The following is a 21,841-nucleotide window of genomic DNA, read 5'->3' as shown; positions in this document are numbered from 1 at the left end:
TTGTTATTGTATATATTTTTTACTTTTATTTTTCACTTAAATTTTGTAAATGTGTATTTTTTATATCTTATTTTTGTACATACTTCTCATTTCTAATTGATGCTACTTTCTACTCTTGAATGGGAGCACCTGTAACTGCATAATTTCCCCCCGGGGATCAATGAAGTATTTCTGATTCTGATTCTGATTAAGCTATTTAAAATAGAATATAGAAGAGAACATGCAATGCAAACTAATTTGGTCCCAGCTCAAATATATGATTATGTGTATATTCTTTATATATAAATAATGTCGGCTGATGTATCGATATTGGAATTTTTTTGCTTGCTAATATCGGTATTGGCATTGGCCCCTCAAAGTCTACGGCCCAAGGGCAGTTGTTTACTCTCCCTGTTGGTAATCCAGACTTGATTATTGTGTGACACCACAACAAGTCAGGAGCAAGTCGAACAGAAATCTTACCAGCAAGTATTGACTGGTCTTGACTGCCGCTTTATTTTGCACAGAATTCACTCATCTCAAATAACTCTAATATTAACTACATTCTACTAGTGCACCTACTCAGGTGTGAACATAAAATTCAACCAACCAAACACATTTTTAGTAATTCAAGCCCTTTGCCCCTCTTACAAAACTGTATTTCTCTTTTTGATATCCAATAGTTTTACAGTTTACAAAAACACACTACCAAACTCATCTCTCTCACTCAGTGTTGCTTTTATACCTAGTGGATTTATCAAAACAAAGATATTTTGTTCTTTATCAAATCTTCCTGGTAGCCTTACGGTTAAGGCACATGCCACATTCCACTACCGGCCGGGTGACCCTAACCCTTGTTGCATGTCATACCCCTCTCTCTTTGAATGTTTTCCGTCAAAAAAGAAAAAAAAAATTCTTCCTGTTGAGCTGATTAGCTCCATTATCACCACACCCTCTGAACTAATTGTGCGGATACACCTACATGAACCAAAAAAGCAGGCGCACAGTAAGTGCTTTCAGTTGAACGGACACCAAGACTACCGCTTTGCGCTGGTCCTTGTGCTTGCACAAATAGGGCCCTAAATGAGCTTCAACTGAAAGTCCTTACTGTGCGTAAGAAAATATAACACAGTAAGCTAAAATTGTATAATGATGAGAGAGATAAATAAGATTAAAAAACAAGATTACTTGTTCATCCTTGTTACATTGTGACACCTTGTGTGATTTACAGTAAAACACAGTCGACTCAGTTGCTTGTGCATTTGTGGGTAATCTGAGGTATCTGAGTCCCACACCGGGAATATTTAACTGCATATTTGCACAAGCTGGTGAATCAACGGTAATGATGGCGTGCCCTTTGACAGAATACGAACAGCATCCTCAAGACATTGAGGAAGGAAGGATGGCAAAGATTGCCATGTTAACAATTTGCAAGCATTCACACCACCAGACAATTCAAAACAGCTTGATCAAGCTGATGTAGCCAATGTAATAGGCTCCAGCATTGCACTCATTGTACCTTTTCTTTCGATTTACTTTTCTTCCTGTTTGTCCAATCTGAATATCTGATGATCACAGTGCTTTCTATACTAGCCCATTACTACACTGCAAGCGAGAGCTGAAGCAATAAGGATGTAGTATCAGGGTCACAGGTTGTCATTTGTCATTTTGATTGGCTGCCAATCTTCAAGAGGTCTTATGTAATATGAGTGCAGACGCCAGGGAGGAGGAGCGACGCGAGAGAAGAGTGAGAGTGTAGCAGAGTAGAAATCTTTTTCATGGAGAGATAGATAGATGGACAGAGACAGATAACCCTAATCACTTACGCATTTTGGTTTCCTGTGTCTAATTGTTGACCTAAATGAACTGAAACTGACTCCAAGCTGAAAAACTGATCCTCTGCTGTGAAATGGTTACTTATTATTAGCCTCCTATTCATTTACAGTAAATGTGATTTGGTTTTATAGAAATGAAAATGGTTTCCCCTCCATCAAAAAGTAAAAAGGCAAAAATAAAGGTTTGAGAAACAGACTTAACACTTTGCAAAGCTGACACATACCGATACCTGGGCAGTGCCTGGGCATGCCTCAGCTACATGTGTTTACAGGTGACGAAAGCCTGAAAAGAAAGAAAGGAAAGAAGGAGAAACACTGATGGAAAGACAGGACACTGATTGAAAAAAGATTGAGTAGGAAAGAAAGATTTCCCTTTACCCCATGAGGGTAAATCGCACAGAAAACAGCCAAACTCCCCTACCAAAATATCTTCCTCTGACTCTAATTACTGGTTTCTCACATACATACTCAAACAAACTGAAACTAATGTCTGAGTAAACAGTAAAGCACACAGACAGGATGAACGGGGTAGAGTCCACACAAAAAGGCACGTTGGTTTGCATGTATGCCTCCACCTAACAGGCAAATAGAAATATTTCCCAAAACTCACCACTTCCAACAATGATACACAAGACACAAACAGCTGAATAAACAGAATACACACACACACCAAAACTGACAACGCATACTGTAACTGCCTGAAACAGCAGCAATATTTCATAAATGTACTTAGAATTGTTCTACAACAGCACTCCTGTCAAATAAGGAAATGGAGAAAACACCTATTCCAACCCTTCTATCATCAGGTTATATATGCTAAAAGCTGACAGACAGATACAGTAGAGGTCTCATACTGTACATTACCATGTGGTTGACAGTATCTACTGAACATTGGAGCCCCTGGTCTCACAGTCCAGACACTGTAGAATAATCCGTGAGCACAGCAGGCTGCTGGGAAACACACTACCAGAGAGCCAACAAATCTTCCCAGCGTTGTTATCACACTCCCTGTTTTTCTCCTCCCTCCTTCTTACATTTCCCTCCCCCTCTCTCTCTGTCAGCAAGGCTTTCCACATAGCCAGTCAGCTAGTCTGTCTTTCTGACACGCCAACGCTGTGCATCATCGACCACCGCAGGATCTTATTTAATTAGGGCAAGGAGGGAGAGGAAAGAGAGGGGGTGAAGGGAGTTTGATATTATAAAGAGTACGGTAGTAGTTGTGCGCTATATTGATTATGATTTGGTGCTACATAAATAAATTTAATTGAAGGGGTGTATTTAACAGCAAATCTGAGCCAAAACTGGTGACATGCAATAGCAGAAAATATGCACTGTCTCTGTAACTGATGATTGCAATATTATTTTTGAGTAACCAGTCTGTTCTATAGTACAGGCTAAATGTGGAAAACCTGGACCTAAAAGTGCTTTTTTACCCGCATGCCCTTCATATGTTTATGTAGACTTTGTGTAGACTTGTAGAACAAGATGCCACAGCCTTTTTGGCATCAAAGCTCTTTCTCAAAATTTCACTAAAGAAGTGTGTTCAAGATCACAAAGCTATACATATAGCTTTGGCTACGAAGGATTAGAATATAAACGTGCATAGAAACAGGTATATCAGGCTCTTACAAGCCGTTAACTCTAGTCCTGCTGTGGTCCCTCTGTTTGACTGGTTAAAGTGTGCTCTCCCTTGTGAAAAATGAAATTATGGTATTTATTAGGGCTGACCCCTAAACTTTGATTATTCTAATCATCAGTGGAGAAGCCCCCAAATTGAATCTCATTTTGTCATTCAAATCACTGCACATTGTTCGAAGCGTCAGCCTCATGTTGTCAGTCAAAGCATACAGACTTTTTTTCCCGCTATGTCATTCTACACAGAGTAAATCGGGATAACATGGCAGAATATAAACTTTTAAAAAACAAAGTCTTGTCTCAAAACTACCTATCTACAAAACTAACTGTGATAGTAAAATAGAAGGGTAATGGAAACAAACAGTTTCTGTTCGCTGCTCAAATGCTCAGAGCCCCAGTGCTGAAAGTTAGACTTTAGACTAAACTACTTTTGAACCACACACTGCTATGACCTCCTCTACCGCCATCCAGTGTGATTGACTCTTCAGTTGACAGAGCTGTCAGCTGTCAGCAGCAGAATAGATCATTTGTTGATCCATTTCTAGGGTAAAGACAGTAATGGAAATTGTTGGCGGTGTTGTTACCACAGGTATGTTTCACTATTGTTTATAGTACACTGCTCAAAAAAATTAAAGGAACACTTTGAAAACACATCAGATCTCAATGGGAAAAAAATCATGCTGGATATCTATACTGATATGGACTGTGTAATGTGTTAGGAACGAAAGGATGCCACATTGTTTGATGGAAATGAAAATGATCAACCTACAGAGGGCTGAATTCAAAGACACCCCGAAAATCAAAGGGAAAAAATTATGCAGGTTTGATGCGATTTTGCTGAAATTCCATTGCAGCAACTCAAAATGGTACTCAGTACTGTGTATTGCCCCCATGCAGTGGCGAGCCGTGCATTTCACACCTAGGCCTTCAGTGATGTCCTACACTGAATGAATCCACCTCTTAATACCATCATTATGACGCCATGGCTCTCGAAACCATACATTTATACAGAAACAAACATAGTCGAGTACAATTACTTTATTTCCGGAGCATTTAAAATCAATACACCCATATTAACAATTAAGAGTAGTAACGTAAAAATTAAAGTAAAGGAAAATTTGAGCAGCAATGTCATCAGCTCGCTTGCTAGTAGTAACATCTTCAAATTTGACAAAACGCGCCTTGACACCTGTGTCCGTCACATAACGCAGGATGAGTGCGAGCTGTGCTACATTACCCACATCTGTCGTCTCGCCCACCATAACAGCGACAAAGGGTGCTTTTTTTAATCTCCATTTTGATCTCTTCTCCCATCACTTCAGCAATAGCATAAATCAGGTCGTTTTGTACTTTGCCTGACGTCCCAGTAAACACTCTGTTAGTGGACAGGTGGTAGTGCAAGTCTGTGTTGTTTTCAGCGAGAAAAGAAAGAAGCTCCACATAGTTGCCTCTGTTTGTGGACTCTGCGCTTTCATCGTGTCCCCTAAATGAAAGTTCCTGTTTACCCAAAAACATGACACAATCTATCAGTCTTTTCAATATTTCCCTATTTTTCTTCACCTTTTCGTTGTGGAGCTCCGTTTCCCTGCGCACTTGTTCATTGAGCAGTAGATCCACTCGGGTGTCCCCAAATGTGTTTAAATGCACCGTGGCTTGTAAGTGTCCAGCCGTCATTTGGTGTCTCGTTGCTGCCTTGCTTAAACAACTCAAGTTTGCAAACCCAGTGGGGCTCCAAACACCAAATCGATCTGTTGCAAACAGCAGGCATTCCCAGCAGTACAATTTGCAGTTCCTCTCTGAACCTGTGAGCCAGGGATACCGCTGGTAGTTGCTGCTTTGAAAGTGGCACACAAACCCTTTTCCCGGCTGGGACAGGTTAGGGTTAGGGTATATCAGCGACCAGATAAATCTCTTCTCCTCCTTCAGCCATTGTGGGTTGAAAAAAAACAGCGAAATTAACGCGAATTAAGTAGTTTTAGCTTGTTCGAGTCGCTAACGGGACACCAGCTTCCATTTGGTTAACTGCACTCTAATAGCGTTCACGTTCAACGTGATACCTGCTAGCTGGCCCTGATGTCGCCAACTCGAAATCTGATTGGTTATCACAATCTGTCTGTTTCAGTTCATTTAAGTGTACAGGCGCCCCCACTGTTAATTCTGAAGGCCTCGGAAGATTTCTTGGAGCCTGGCAACACATGACAGCTGAAATATGATTGGATGAAAGCTCTAACATAAATATACAATGCTGGAAGCAGCGCAACCAAGAGGAAAGCTATGAAATGAAGAGAAAAGACTATGAGGAATAATTTAATACATATTTATGAAAAAAAATATTAAAATGAAATTTATGTTCTGATGATGTTTAGGCCAGCAGAGAAGGCCTTGCTGGCCCTGACGGCTCACCACTGCCCCCACGTGCTTGTAAGCATGCCTGACAACGTTGGCTCCTAATGAGACGACGGATGGTGTCCTGGGGTATCTCCTCCCAGATCTGGACCAGGGCATCACTGAGCTCCTGGATAGTCTGAGGTGCAACCTGGCGGTGGTGGATGGACCGAAACATAATGTCCCAGAGGTGTTCTATTGGATTCAGGTCAGGCGAGCGTGGGGGCCAGTCAATGGTATCAATTCCTTCATCCTCCAGGAACTGCCTGCATAGTCTCGCCACATGAGGCCGGGCATTGTCGTGCACCAGGAGGAACCCAGGACCCACTGCACCAGCGTAGGGTCTGACAATGGGTCCAAGGATTTCATCCCGATACCTAATGGCAGTCAGGGTGCCGTTGTCTAGCCTGTAGAGGTCTGTGCGTCCCTCCATGGATATGCCTCCCCAGACCATCACTGAGCCACCACCAAACCGGTCATGCTGAACGATGTTACAGAACGCATAACGTTCTCCATGGCTTCTCCAGATCCTTTCACGTCTGTCACATGTGCTCAGGGTGAACCTGCTCTCATCTGTGAAAAGCACAGGGCGCCAGTGGCGTACCTGCCAATTCTGGTGTTCTATGGCAAAGGCCAATCGAGCTCCACGGTGCCGGGCAGTGAGCACGCCTCATGAAGGCCACCCTCATGAAGTCTGTTTCTGATTGTTTGGTCAGAGACATTCACACCAGTGGCCTGCTGGAGGTCATTTTGTAGGGCTCTGGCAGTGCTCCTCCTGTTCCTCCTTGCACAAAGGAGCAGATACCGGTCCTGCTGGTGGGTTAAGGACCCTCTACGTCCCTGTCCAGCTCTCCTAGAGTAACTGCCTGTCTCCTGGAATCTCCTCCATGCTCTTGAGACTGTGCTGGGAGACACAGCAAACCTTCTGGCAATGGCACGTATTGATGTGCCATCCTGGAGGAGTTGGACTGCCTGTGCAACCTCTGTAGGGTCCAGATATCGCCTCATGCTACCAGTAGTGACACTGACCCTAGCCAAATGCAAAACTAGTGAAAAACAGTCAGAAAAGATGAGGAGGGAAAAAATGTCAGTGGCCTCCACCTGGAAAACCATTCCTGTTTTGGAGGACATCTCATTGTTGCCCCTCTTGTGCACCTGTTGTTAATTTCATTAACACCAAAGCAGCTGAAACTGATTAACAACCCCCTCTGCTACTTAACTGACCAGGTCAATATCCCAGAAGTTTAATTAACTTGATGCTATACTCTGATTAAAAAGTGTTCCTTTAATTTTTTTGAGCAGTGTACATATGGCACACCTGTCAGTCAAATACAGTCCACAAGATCAGAAATTTTGACCAATGCAGATACAAGAAGCTGAGGAAGTTAACAATTAAGGTTTGTTCTGTCATCTTTCACATTTGTTTAGAGCTACAATAAGTCGATTAATCGATTAGCCAATCAAAAGATGGCTCCAGCTTCTCAAATGTGAGAATTTGCTGCTTTTCTTGGTCTTATATGATAAGACTTAAAAACATTTTGGGGCTTTGGGCTATTGATCGGAATAAACAAGACATCTGATGACGTCACCTTGTACTGCTCAGTAGCATACTGCTATGGGAATTTTCCCACTGTTTTCTGATGGTTTATAGGCCAAATAAGTAATCAGTTCATCAAGAAAATAACTGGCTGATTAATCAATGATGAAAATAATTGCTGGTTGCAGCCCTACATTTGTCCTACTCTGATTCTCAAAGGACTCTTCCCAGTTGTGTCATACAGTAGCAGTATAAAAAGCTGCAGCTAATAATGGTAAATGATCTCACTTATATAGCACTGTTCAACCTTCACGGTTCCCAAAACACTGCCATGCAAGGTGCTGGTCTCCATCGGGAGGAACTTAAGGCTCAGTGTCTTGCTCAAGGACACTTCGACAGCCGGGGATCAAACCCCCAACCCTCTCTACCTCCCGTGCGACAGTGCTAACCACTGTGCCACCATGTCGCCCATTAACAGTGTGATTTAGGTGCACCAATAAGCAGGCACAGATGCCATTTTGTAATAGTACTTGCTAATTGGCACATCTAAATCAAACTTACAAACATTATTAATTGTATGAGCTGCAGCTATGACAGTGGGCGAAGAATCTGTAGCAAGTTTTTTAGAAGCTGAAGTGCAGTTATATTACTTCAGCCCAGTTCTAATGTCCACCCCTATGGACACTTTGTACCACATTTTGTGGTGTCAGTGTAGAGCTCAGGGCTGTCCCACTGTGACATCAACATATGTCCAAGGGCTCTCTTGCCCACTTTTTTGCCCACTTGAGCACTTTCTGCACACATTGCCACAAGTCCACAATGCTGAAGAATTTGCTGGAGGTATATAATTCCCAAATCCTAGTATTTCAATATATACAAATCAGTAAAAGTCCATAATCATTAAAAATATGTTAAATGCAGAGAAAGATCTAGGAAAAAAGGTATAAGAGCATTTGATCAAACAACATTACTGATAGTATGCTATCATTGGGCTATATTCCAAAAGTGATACTACTTATTGATGAAATATGAACCTCATATGTCCCCCTTTAGTTTCCACAGAAATCCATACAGCATCTGGAGCCTTTACACTCTTTACCACTCAGACACTTTATCAGTGATCTGATTACACAGCTGATGTCAGGTGAAGTCAATGAAAGTTCATTGTGAATGTGGAATGGAAAACAATGATGGGAAAGATACAAATTGCGCTTCCCACAACTCTTCTACCTTGATGCAAAAGGCTTGTGAGAACAGATGAGACAAAAGGCTTGTGAGAACAGATGAGACTTCTTCAAAACTTTCTTCATTGAATTTCCCTTACCATGGCTACTGACTGAAATATTATGATTACCAGGGATTGACTCCTTCACAACCATTCAGGGGAAAGACTCCAGGTAACATACTTTATTAGAATAAAACGTTTGTGTCAATTAGATAATGTCTGACTCCTGCAGTTCATCAGAAAAAAGAGGAGTCTTATAAGATGCCATTATGCAGCCCTCTCTCTCTTTATCGCTGCCCCTTTGTGCATATTACTGAACTGTCAAAGTTATGTTAATATTGTGGGAACATGTCTGATCCCAGCTTTGCCCCTAGGGGCATTGCTCACCTCTTCCACAGTAATACATGACAGGAATGCACATGCAAATTGTGAAATGTGCATACTAATGAAGTATATGAAAAAATATACCAACCACAAACTAACTGTTTTCTTAGCTTCTTAATCCTTTTGATAGTTATGTATTCATATTGTATGCGAAAGATAGTAAACAGAAACTTGATGCTAAAAAATACTGTTCACTGAATATATACACATGAATAAGACTTCCTGCTGGTGGCCCCTAGAGACAGCAATGTCCATTACACTCTACAAATCGTAAGTGTTGGACTTAAACAGCCAGTAGGCTCCTTCAGAACAGCTTGACAGATGGCAGAAAACCCCCTCCCCCGACACCTTTCCAACATCGCTTTAGGAAGGGCTGTGTCCGACCATTTCTGTAACTTTCTGAAACCGACAGTCTGACATTCACATTACACTTTACAGCGTGAAATCTGAAAATGTGTGCCATTATCACCATACTTAAATGATATCGCATCTCCCCCGTCTCTACGGCAGCCGGCTTTTCACTGTACCTTCGAGTGTGGCCATTCGGAGCAACTATAAAAAACACTTTTGACTTTTGTGGTCGGACAACACATCATCTGAACTAATTCAAGCGTAACCAACCCTTACTGACCAACATAGTGGAAATGACATCACTGAGGGCCTGTTGAGCTTCATCAGTAAGTTTGAGTGTGTATCACTACGTTACTGTAGGATTGTTGTAGGAAGTTATTGTTTTGCAAGTCACAAGTAAGTCTCAAGACATTTAAACTATGAAATTATGAATGCAAAGATTAAATTACCATGTCGACTATGTCGAGAGCTCATTGACCCAGTCTCAACTTACCGTTTGTGGTACATCCTCAAATTTCGAACATAATTGGTCTGTAGTTTTTGTGCTATATATTAAGCATTAGAACCGAGCTTTTAATTGATTACTCAATCAACAAATAATTAATCAGCAACTAGTTTTATAATCTAATAATCGTTTAGTATTTCTTTAAGCAAAAATGCCAAACTTTGCTGGTTCCACCTTCTAAAATGTGAGATTTTGCTTTTCTATTTTATATCATTATAAACGGAATACATTTGGGTTTTGGACTGTTGGGCGGACAAAACAAGACATTTGAAGATGTCACCTTGGGCTTGCTCTTTCTTGTGTAGAAGTGAACATTTTGTCCGGATGGTGGTGATAGAGGAAAGGTCAGGGGGTCAAAAAAATATCATTAGCCATAAATATCCATATATGTTGCTGTAGACCAGAGGATTACCATCATTAGCTCCTACCACAAGCAGTGCAAACACAACATGCACAGGTACAGTATAATGCATTTGATTTGTATAAACTGATGCTCAGTCAAACACATTTATAAATACTGACAAATACAGCCTACACAGATGTGGTCAGCAGAAACTGACAAAAACCGGTGTCATCTATTATAAACTTATTCTGCTCAGTGACCAAACATTCCTGCAGAGTGACTCACAGTGTGAAGTGAGCCACAGTTCACAGAATGACTGAACCAGGGAAACTGGAACGTAAACTACACTGAAGTTCATTTTACCAATACCTCTTAGTACACAGAACTAAACGCAAGTGCTAAAAGTAAAGAAAGAACCAAAATTTGAGAAAGGTTATATTATAGTCGATTGGATATGAAAGCCGGCTTTACTAGAAAGGGTAGTGGATTGTGGTGAGTTCAGTGGTGGAACTAACACTGTGCCTACACAGGAGGCATTGCGTGAGCAGCACCTTAGCTTTAGTACTCCGTCTGTGTCTACACAGGATTTGTCCAGACACAGTATAGAGTGTAGGTCACACACGTTTTGTCAGAGCCCAACACACAATCACTGTGGTTAAGCACATAAAAGGAAGAAAATAAACTTGAAACATAAAAATACCCATTGGGTGTCAAACATGAGCCGTCACGTGGCCTGTGTAGATAGCTGGATTGTTTAAAATAGAAGTGTATCTGTTCTGTCAGACGTGTAAGACGGACAGCGCAGACTGAAATGCCTCCTGTGTAAACACGCTGTTAAGTACATACTGTAGTATTATGCTTAAGCCATCAGACAGAGTGTCCATTGCAATGGACATCAAATATTTGTTGGTTTCAGCCAATGAAAATGCAAAGTTAAAATTTACCTTTACTCCAATAAATAACCAAGAAATGTCAGGTTTTTACACAAGTTGTGACAGAATAGGGCACAACATTAGAAGACATGCTTGACTTATTGTCCTACCTCAGCGTGATCCTGTGAGGTTTGGTAAAAGTACAGCTGCTCCCATGCAGGCTAACTATCCGCCTGAGCTTCTCCTGCTCTCTGCTCTCTGCGTTTCTGAGCCCACCTGTTGCTTCCTGCTCAACAGTGTCAGGAAAAAACTGAGTCACCATAGGGCACAGCTCTAACCATACCTCCACTGTTTGTGGTCACAATTCTCTACAAGGCACTTTCAAGTCCGCTAAGCTGTGTGCAAATGTGTGTGACAACATACGCTTGTGTCTGTGTGTGTTATGTATCTGATATGTGCAAAAGCTAGTTTGGGTGTGTATAAATAGCACACTGGGGAGGGACAGAGGCTTTCAGCGCAGCTGACTCGACACATTCTAGTTTGGGTTTTGAGTGCTCAATGCTCATCACACAGCAATACACCAGAATGGCTGGCACAACTCAAAACAATGTAGGACTCTGTCCAACCAACACACTGCAGCGCATAACTACCAGACCTCACTAGAACTGTCAACCGAACATGGAATTCAAGTTATCTAAGGCTCTGATCATCTCATGCAGACCCATGCAACAGTGATGCATTCTAATTGCATGTTATCATGAAGTTGTATAGCTAACATGTTAGCTCCTATTTACACTCGGGTTGCCCCCTAAACATTGAACAAGAATCGAAGTGTCAGCCTCAAGTTGTCAGTCGAAGCATATAGACTTTTTTTTCTTGCCGCGTCATTGACAGAACAAAACAGGATAGCAGCACAGGAGGTTCTAAACTTTCACTAACCTAGTCTTTTCTCCAAATTACATATCTGTCAACTTAACTATAATGGGTAATGTGGTGCAATGCGGTGAAGTGCAATGCACAGCTGCGCAATGCACACCCAGTTGCTTTCCTCTATTTCAGCACGCTCAGCTGCTAGATGCTCCCTTATTCTCCACCAGCTAATTGCTAGCTTGAAAACTAAACAAACATGAAACTAAACTTTCAAATGGTTTCAGCTTTTACAATATCGATGACATCTCAACTCTTAGATGCTTATGCTTCAACTTCAACTGACACTTCAACTGCTTCAAGTGCTTTCACTTAAACTGCAACTCGCACATGCAAACTATTGCATTAAAAAAAATAAAAAATTAGAATCTTAAGACATTTTAACCTCTTTCCAGAGTTTCTGCCTCATACACAATAAAAGTTTGAACTGTCCTGCACCTAGGGTTGTGTCGAACAAATTTGAGACCTCACTCTTTTTCACTTTAGCACCTGATCTGTTTAACTAAGCTTTCAGAGGAAACAATTTTCTATTGCCAGGCCATCAACATCGATAGATATAACTGGATATTGTCCGCCTAGCAATGAAAATGTATGGAGTGTTTTCTAATAATATCTCCTAAAGGAAGCATATATAAGGTGAATAGTATTGGTCCAAGCACAGAACCTTGTGGAACTCCATGACTAACTTTGGCGTACATGGAGGATTCATCGTTAACATGTACAAACTGTGATCGATCTGACAAATACGACTTAAACCAGCTTAGTGCAGTTCCTTTAATGCCAATTAAATGTTCCAGCCTCTGTAATACGATGTGATGGTCAATGGTGTCGAATGCAGCACTAAGATCTAACAAAACAAGTACAGAGACAAGTCCTTTGTCTGATGCAATTAGAAGGTCATCTGTAACTTTCACCAGTGCTGTCTCTGTGATATGATAACCTCTGAAACCTGACTGAAAGTCCTCAAGCAACTTATTCTTATATCATGTAAAAAGTCACACAGCTGGTTGGCGACTGCTTTCTCAAGAATCTTGGAGAAAGAGGGAGGGTTAGATATAGGTCTATAGTTGGCTAAAACCTCTGGATCAAGAGTGGGCTTTTTAAGAAGAGGTTTAATTACAGCTACTTTAAAGGACTGTGGTCCATAGCCTGTTAATACAGATTGAGCATATCTAGTAATGAAGTGCTGACTAAAGGTTAAACCTCTTTAAGCAGCCAAGTTGGGATGGGGTCTAAGAGACAAGTTGATGGCTAAGATGAAGAATGGTTTTAGTTATTTGGTGAATGTCAATGGGAGAAAAGCAATCTAAATATACATCAGGTTTTACAGCTGTTTCTGAGATTCCTGTGTTTAAATGTTTGAAGGTAAGGTACCACTTGAAGACAGGAGGTGATCAATTCTGTCTCTAATAGAAGAAATAGAATTTTATCATTAAAGAAGCTCATGAAGTCGTTACTGCTGAGGGTTATAGGAATACATGGCTCAATAGAGCTGTGACTCTCTGTCAGCCTGGCTACAGTGCTGAAGAGAAACCTGGGGTTGTTCTTGTTGTCCTCTATTAATGATGAGTAATAGGCTGCTCTGGCTTTACAGAGGGCCTTCCTATAAGTTTTAAGACTATCTTGCCAAATAAAATGTGATTCCTCCAGTTTGGTGGAGCGCCATTTCCTTTCAAGTTTCTGCACTGTTTGCTTTAAGTTGCGGGTTTGGGTGTTATACCATGGAGCTGACTTTCTTTGTTTTATTATCTTCTTTTTTAGAGGGGCAATAGAGTCAAGTGTCAGTCGCATTGAGCCTGCGGCACTGTCAACAAGACCGTCCATTTGAGAGGGACTGAGGTTAACATAGGAGTCCTCAGTTGTATTGAGACATGGCACTGAATTAAATGCCGATAGAATCACTTCCTTACATTTAGCTACAGCACTATCAGATAGATATCTGGTATAGGCTTTTTTGCCTCATGGTGTGTAGTCCAGCAATAGGAATTCAAAAGTTATTAAATAATGGTCCGATAACAAAGGATTCTGTGGAAAGACAATTAGATGTTCAATTTCAGTGCCATATGTCAGAACCAGGTCGAGGGTGTGATTAAAACAGTGAGTGAGTTTCTGTACCCTCTAACGGAAGCCGATCGAATCCAATAATGAGAGAAATGCAGTACCAAGGTTATCATTATCAACGTCCACATAAATATTAAAATCACCTACAATAATTACTTTGTCTGTTTTAAGGACTAAACCTGATAAAAACTCTGGGAATTCAGATAAAAATTCAGAGTAGGGACCTGGAGCGCGATAGACTATAACGAATAAGACTGGCTTCAGTGTGTTCCAGGTTGGGAGTGAAAGACTAAGAACAAGGCTTTCGAATGAGTTATAATCCAGTTTAGGTCTAAAGTTCATCAACAGGCTTGAGTCAAAGATGGCTGCAACTGCACCTCCTCGGCCGGTGCCTCGAGGGAGATGAGGGGAGGCGGATTCTGTGTTTACATCAGTGATGCTTGGTGCTCAAACATTATTACTATTATATAATGTATGGCTATTATAGTTGTCATTGCTATTATTAGTTATATTTTTGTTATTATTGTAGTTGTTATTGTTATTACTGTTCACTGTTACTATTACTCTCTCTCTCTCTATCCCTCTTTCTCTCTCAACCCAATCGGTCAAGGCAGATGACTGCCCACCTAGAGTCTGGTTCTGTTCAAGGTTTCTGCCTGTTAAAAGGAAGTTTTTCTTGCTGCTGTCACCAAGTGCTTGCTCGTGGTGGGAACTGTTGGGTCTCTGTAATAATATTATAAAGAGTACAGTCTACACCTGCTTTATATGTAAAGGGGCATGGTGGCACAGTGGTTAGCACTGTTGCACGGGAGGCAGAGCAGAGTAGAGCAGGTGTCCTTGTGTCCTTGAGCAAGACACTGAACCCTAAGTTGCTCCCAGCATTTATTTTAATTTAATTTATATTTTATTCTATTCTAAATTTAAACATTTGTAAACATTCTATGTGTGAGTAGCATGAAGGGTCTGCAATTCGACTGACTGGTTGGCGGAGAAAAAAATCTGGAAAATGAATTTTTTTTGTCAAGGAGCCACATTGCTTCACTTTGCAAGGTTGGATCTACTTCTGTATGATGAAAGCCTCAATGGCTGCGTTCCCATGGACACCGCTCTCACGCAGGTTTAGCAAGATATGACAGCTACAGTACCTTGGAAAATAGTGACATGGGGCACTGATTTTGATGAATTTACTGTTTGTCTGACCACAAACGAGACTAGAAGTAGCTAGCTAAGGTGCTGTTTCTTAACTGTATGTTCAGCGGGTGTCTGGTGTTGAGTAGTCTGACTCACTGGATGTAGGCTGTTGGTATAAGTTGGCCATTGGCCGACTACTTCAGTTGGAATTCTCCGCTATGTGCTTGTTACCATTTTGCAAAGGCACCTTCACTGCATCCTGGGCTTCGTGCCGCCCAAGACGATTGTGATTGGTTTAAAGACATACAAACAAGCCAGAGCATTTTTTCCCCTATACCAGAATGATAATGGGTTGAAACAGACCTTTTTCCAGCTGGCACAGTGCTAAAAAGTGTGGAGATAGGTCTGGCTGAGTGCTGAGTAATGGGAAACGTTCATTCTGAAGGACTATGACAGTTTGAGTCAAGCATAGAGGCTGTATTATATGGAAGTGTATAGCTGCCATGCCAGAAAAAAAAACAGATCAGTATCACGTTATAATGTGAAAAGTTTATTGTTATAACAAGATGTTTTTCACATTTTAACAAGGTACCTTTCATTTTAGAGATAGAAGATATTTTCAAATTTTTATGACATACAAACTTATCACGTTATAACAATATAGTATTTATCATGTTTTAATGTGAATATATGTAACGTGATAACATATGCGCCACTGGGGCACTTAAGGGGTTCTATGCACTATTACGCATGGCGCAGTGGCTGGGCATGGAGCCTTTAATTTCATCTTGTTAAGTGGGTGTGTGTCTGTGCTTGTGGTACCGGGCAGACCCAGGGAGGTACCCTTTTAATCTCTGAAATTCTTCACATACTCTATACTTGACCCAAACTGTTAACTCATAGTCCTTCAGAATTAACGTTTCCCATTGCTTAACACAAGACACCCACTGAATATACAGTCTAATTTGTGGTCTGATAAACAGTAAATTCATCAAAGTCAGTGCCCCGTGTCACTATTTTCCAAGCTACTGTAGCTGTCATATTTTGCTGGACCCGTGTGAGCGGAGACGGATCTGACTGCAGCAGTGGTGGGGCGTTCTTGTGTTACTCACTGCCTTTTTTTTCCTTCTTTGCCCTGTAACTTTACTGACTACACCTCGGCTCGGCTGCTTTGTTGTCATATATTTTCTGGTAAGTGTCAGTGAGCCTCTTGCTTAATTGCTAATGTTTTGCACGGAAATAAATACAGGTTTGATTAAAATTATGATAAAAGTGGTTTCAAACTCATACAGAATGTACACATGAACCAAACTGCTAAATATTTCCCCTGTGGGGCATAGTTAAGTCCGTATTGTTGGCAAGTTAATATTAGCAACAATGCTATCACGAGGATAGCCGCTAATGCTAACTTCAGCCAAAGTTAAATGACAAAAGAACCACTAAGTTATCACACAAATTTTCGCTCTTCTTGAATGACACTTGGTTAATAGATAATAATAATAATATCCACTACAGACACACATAATATCCGAATTATGATTTTGCTATCACTAAACTGAAATTGTATTGGTATATTACAGTTTAGAATAACCTCTTACTGCTTCATGTCTCACCCCAAAAACATGTATTGCATAATATTAAGGAATTAAAAAGTAAAGAGGCCCTTTCATTTCAGTCTTTAAAACATTGTTAGTCTGTTTAGAAAAAAATGTTTTGTCATCAACACTGGGTACTTCCAGTAGTATAACCACAGGTAGCTGCAGTAATTGACAAATAATCTCTAATCTCTTTTTTAGTAATCTCAGAGAATATCTGAGTTGTATAATCTCTGAAGTTTTGAGTTCCTTTGACCTGCAGGTGGGGCTAGAAAAAATGTCAGGGGTCATCAAATTCAGGAGGATTCATATACCCACACAACCTACAACCATAGCATGGCTCAAAAAGACAAGGTATTCCATTAAAAACGTTAACTACAATTACCGCCCTGCGGTTGTATGCCTCTGCCAACCAGTCAAGTTGCAGTTTACATCCATGTCTGTCCAGACTCATATAATATATTTAGTGAATACTTGGAAGGAATTGAATAAAATGTATAAGTATAAATAAGTGTATTTTTTGGCTAGAGATACATATGTATAATTCTAGTTAATATACATTGTTGAACTGAAAGATTATCAGAGATGTATTGGCTATTGTGAGGTCACAATGACCTTTAACCTTTGAGTGTCACCTATTCAGTGTCTGACCAACTGTGAAGTATGATGTAAATGTTGTCATCTGCCAATTTCCGCAGGGTCTGCTTGGACCCCAATGCGGTCGTCCACGTGCAGCTCAAATGATGCAACCCTCCTCCACCTCAGTCTTAAAGTCCCGCTCCACACCACATCCATCCAGATCTTTAGCCATCTTCACCACCACCACCACCTGTGTCTAGACTCCATCAGGGGGATATTCCTATACAGCTCACGGTATCACTAACCCCTCAAAATATAACGTGACGATGGGGTCTAATCATCAAAGACTCTTCATTTTCTTCCAATATGGGTGAATGAAACGAACCGGGTCTTCTCATCACTGGCATAGTCTTATATCTACATCTTATATTAACAGCTTCACATGTTAGTGCTACCATGGCTGAAAACGTTCTACATTAATGTTGGCTCCAACTGTTAGCTCAAAGTCTCATTTCCAGTATAGAGCTTGTGGAACGTAGCAGACTCGCCGCTCGCATCTCCCATCTGAAACTACAAGCCGTACCCACACCTGTTCCAGAAGAACAAGAACAGTTAATGTTAGCCAAGTCAAAATCACCCAGCAGCACACCCTGTCACAACATTTAGTTTGCTAGCAAACTACGTTTTCTGTTAATGTTAGCTACGTACATTTCTGATTCTGATCTGATTAATAGTGTATGTGTGTGTAGTGAGTTAGCCAGCCCAGGACAGCTGTGTCTTTCATATCACATCACACTTTCTCCCCCTGGCTAGCAGCAACGCGATCTTTGGCGGCAAGCCATCCACGGACATGGCAGCCGGGTACTTGTTCTTAATGTGGTACAGCATAGTGCTAGTACTACTACTGAACTGAAGAGTAGCATCACACAAATTACATTTGACTTCGTTGCCTTTCTGGAGGAAATGGTCCCAAGCTTTGTTTAGCGCACTTAATTTTTAACTCCAGGCTGCTAGCTAGCGAAGCTGTTAGCAGAGTGTGTATGCAAATTAAGCTATAGATCGACATGCATAACTGGGCAAAAATATTTGCAGTGGTTAACCAAATAACGGTCAACGTTTTGAGTATTATTCATAGCGCCACCTTCCTGGTAACAGGAAGTAACTCGTGAAAAAAAATCATTCAGTTTACATGAGATTCACATTGTGTGGTCTACACTTGTTATGCAGCAACATCTGTTGACGTGTCAACACCGTCACCAGGGCAGACGCATGACGCCAAACCAAACAGGAAGTGGGAATAACTCAAAAATGTTTCAACCGATCAGCCTCAAACTTCACATGGTTATTGATGGACCACTCCCAGTCACACCTATGTGACATTCATGAATCACAGTCATTGCTCCATCTACTGGCAAAAGCACATAAGCCTTGTCTGACAATAATCATTCAATTTACATGAAATTTGCACGGTTTGGTCTGTTCTCTGTTTACAAGAACATAACGTACAATTAGTGTGTTCTCTAGCGCCACATAGTGGACGCAGGAAATGACATTTATGTCCTTCCTGCAATGTCCATTATTCGTGAAAATTCGTGAAAAATAACCCTTTTTTCACAGGAGAGTAGGCAGTTTAAAGAGGACTTATTATGCTTTTCCTTATTTTCTGTTATATATATATATATATAATGTAACAATGTCGGATATTCATATTAAACGTTGCGAAATAACGAGGTAAACATATGTAAAAGTAAAAAAGCTCAAACCTGCTCTGAACGCTCTGTTTCCGTCTCCTTTTCAACCTTCATTTCTGTCAGATGTCAGACAGGACACAGATTTCCTTAGATGGTCATCTGCTCAGGGCACAGCAGTGACAGCACACCCAAGAAGAAGAAAAAGAAAATAGCACACCCACACAGTAGAGGGACGCTCTGGCCAGGATTACTCTTTACTACTACTCAGGTTGTTCAGTATGTATCACAGAAAGTGCTTTTTCTGTTGTGAAGGAAAGTAGGTAGGTAGGAGGTAGTTTCTTGATGGACAAATGGCTTTACTTGTTGCTAAAGTAATCGTTAACTACTGCTAACTGTATTTGCCGTTTGCTAGTTAGCTGTGCATCTAGTGGTCCTCTTAGCCTATCTATCTATCTATCTATCTATCTAGATATACACACACTATACTCTAAGAGCCCGGGCCTGAAAGCCTTCTCCTCCCTGCGGTCCAAAGCTCCTGTGCTGGCGGTGTAAACACAAAAACTCCCCTGGTGCTCAGAGCGAACTGAGCTAACAGCAGCTGCAGTAAGCAGCAGTTAGCGGTTACTTTTTGAAGTTTTCTGTCCATCAGGATACCCCGTAAATCAGAGTTGATGCAGAGCTGCCAGAGGACATCAGAGGGAAAACCAGAAAACATTTTTTCCATAAAATGATTGAGTTTCACCAAAATCAGTGAATAAAGTTGTGTGTTTTTGTACAGTAGGGCCAGTCCCCAGAAACACTCTGCATCTATTGTTTTTCAAAACTACTTCTTGTCTCATTTGTGGTCTGATAAACAGTTAGTTTATCAAATTCATTGCCCCATATTGCTATTTTCTTTTTTAGCTGTCATATGCCGTTGAGCGCAGCGGTTCAAGTATGAGGCAGTGCGGGCTGTGCTCAGGGCTCAGAGGCTTCTCCCTGCCCCTCGTGGGCTGCAGGGAGCTAGTGAATCAGAAGGAAAGTGGGCTTTTAGGGAGGGGGTCCTTAAAGAGAGCTCAAACGGCTTGTGTCAGACTGAAAGTGAACTGAGGGGCTGCATTAAGGGCCAGTATAAGATGAATAAGGACTTATTTGAACAGTGAATCATGCAAAGCTATGCTAGTGGTGTCCCAGAGTAAAAATATAGAGCTGGAAATGAGCATAATAGCTCCCCTTTAAGAGGTCAATAAAAGGACAGGAAAAGGAAAATTAACTGCCAAAGCTATGAACCACAGTTAGTGCATCATCAATTGTGCGCACTTCACTCACCACCCTTACTCTTCCACCTATAACATGAGCCACAGCACAACAACATACTTGTCTTCTCCTCCCACTTCTCTTTCACGTCATTGATTGTCACGATTTTCTTGCCAAACAGGACATGCTCAGAATGCGTGGGAGGGAACCACAGCTAAATTTAGCCTCTTGCCATAGACATGTACACAACAAGGGCCTTGCTCCTCCCAGCCCCTGAGAGGGTAGGCAGCAACAGCCACTCCTCACGTACACCACATACTGTTGTGGTGGTTCACATGCATCAAGCCCAAAATCTGATAGTTGCCCATTTGACAGATCTGTGATCTGTGACCTTTAGGGCAACATAAAAAATATGAATGTGATAAAAGTACAATCACGGCCCTGACACTGATTGTGGGAAAGACTTACAACTAAACAAAACAACATTCTTTGCAGACTGAGTTTAACCTCCTCACCACTAATCAGGCAGTTAAATTACTACACAAAACCCGGCAAACTTTTTTTGAATTTGGAGACAACCCAACAAACAGCTCTACAACTAAGGCAAAGATATACGCACAATTTAATCCCCTGGATCAGATCCCCCCAGCAAGATGTTCTTACCAATACTTCTGATATTAATAACTTCTACACTAAACTTTATCAGTCGGAATTATCTGCAGATCAGTCCCTGTTGGACACATTCCTTGGCAACCTGCCTATCAACTCCATCAGCCAAGACACTTGATCAACTTTTCCTTAGACGAGGTATCTCAGGCCATCAGGTCTATGCAGAGTGGCAAGTCCGCAGGACCTGATGAGTTCCCAATTGAGTTTTTCAAAACCTTTTCAAATATCCTGGCAAAACCCATGCTTGAATCAGAATCAGAATCAGAATCAGAAACTGTTTATTGCCATGTAACATACATTACAAGGAATTTGCTGTGGTCTGAAGGTGCTATTGTTTTGATAACAAATAAGTAGAAAATAAAGCTAAAATAAGAATAGGAATAAAAATAAAAATAAAAAATAAGATAAGATAAATAACAACAGTGCAGTGACCAGAATAAAGTGTCCAGATAAAGTGTCCAGTAGGGGGTGGGTGCGTTAATGTAACGCAGTGGGGACAGGGGTGATGTACGTTAATATAACGTATAGCTTGTGTTTGTGTTCTGGGGGGGGGTCAGTGAGAGTTTGTCAGGTTGACTGCAGAGGGGAAGAAACTGTTTTTGTGGCGGGAGGTTTTGGACCGCAGCCTCCTGCCAGAGGGGAGGGGGTCGAACAGATGGTGTCCGGGGTGGGAGGGGTCGGCAGCGATCTTCCCTGCTCTCCTCAGGGTCCTGGAGGAGTACAGGTCCTGAAGAGATGGAAGGTTGGGCCTCTGTCCTCTGTTGGGCTTTCTTGATGAGGGAGCTGATGTTCAGCTCCCACCGGAGGTCCTGGCTGATGATGGAGCCCAGGAAACGGAAGGACTCCACAGTGTCCACTGGAGAGTCACACAGAGTGATGGGGGCGGGTGGGGCTGCGCTCT

At 41.4% G+C, this 21,841-nt stretch overlaps 1 protein-coding gene across 3 annotated transcripts in view; it reads right to left on the bottom strand.

Moving 5' to 3' along the window:
- The window catches only part of LOC139285080 (kinase suppressor of Ras 1-like), a 34,682-nt gene extending 23,299 nt beyond the window's left edge, over positions 1 to 11,383 (bottom strand). For 2 of the 3 annotated variants that reach the window (XM_070905524.1, XM_070905525.1), the window contains exon 1: positions 2,679 to 2,769. In XM_070905524.1, coding sequence (XP_070761625.1) covers positions 2,679 to 2,681 — 3 coding nt within the window. In that variant the 5' untranslated portion in view covers positions 2,682 to 2,769. Of the gene's footprint in view, positions 1 to 2,678; positions 2,770 to 11,221 lie in introns of those variants that run through there. The other variant, XM_070905526.1, reaches the window with a different exon arrangement.
- Positions 11,384 to 21,841: the final 10,458 nt, after the last annotated feature.

This window comes from Enoplosus armatus, chromosome 5 (genome assembly GCF_043641665.1).
Source record: "Enoplosus armatus isolate fEnoArm2 chromosome 5, fEnoArm2.hap1, whole genome shotgun sequence".
NCBI lineage: Eukaryota > Metazoa > Chordata > Actinopteri > Centrarchiformes > Enoplosidae > Enoplosus > Enoplosus armatus.
This window is presented reverse-complemented; position numbering and strand designations above follow the sequence as displayed.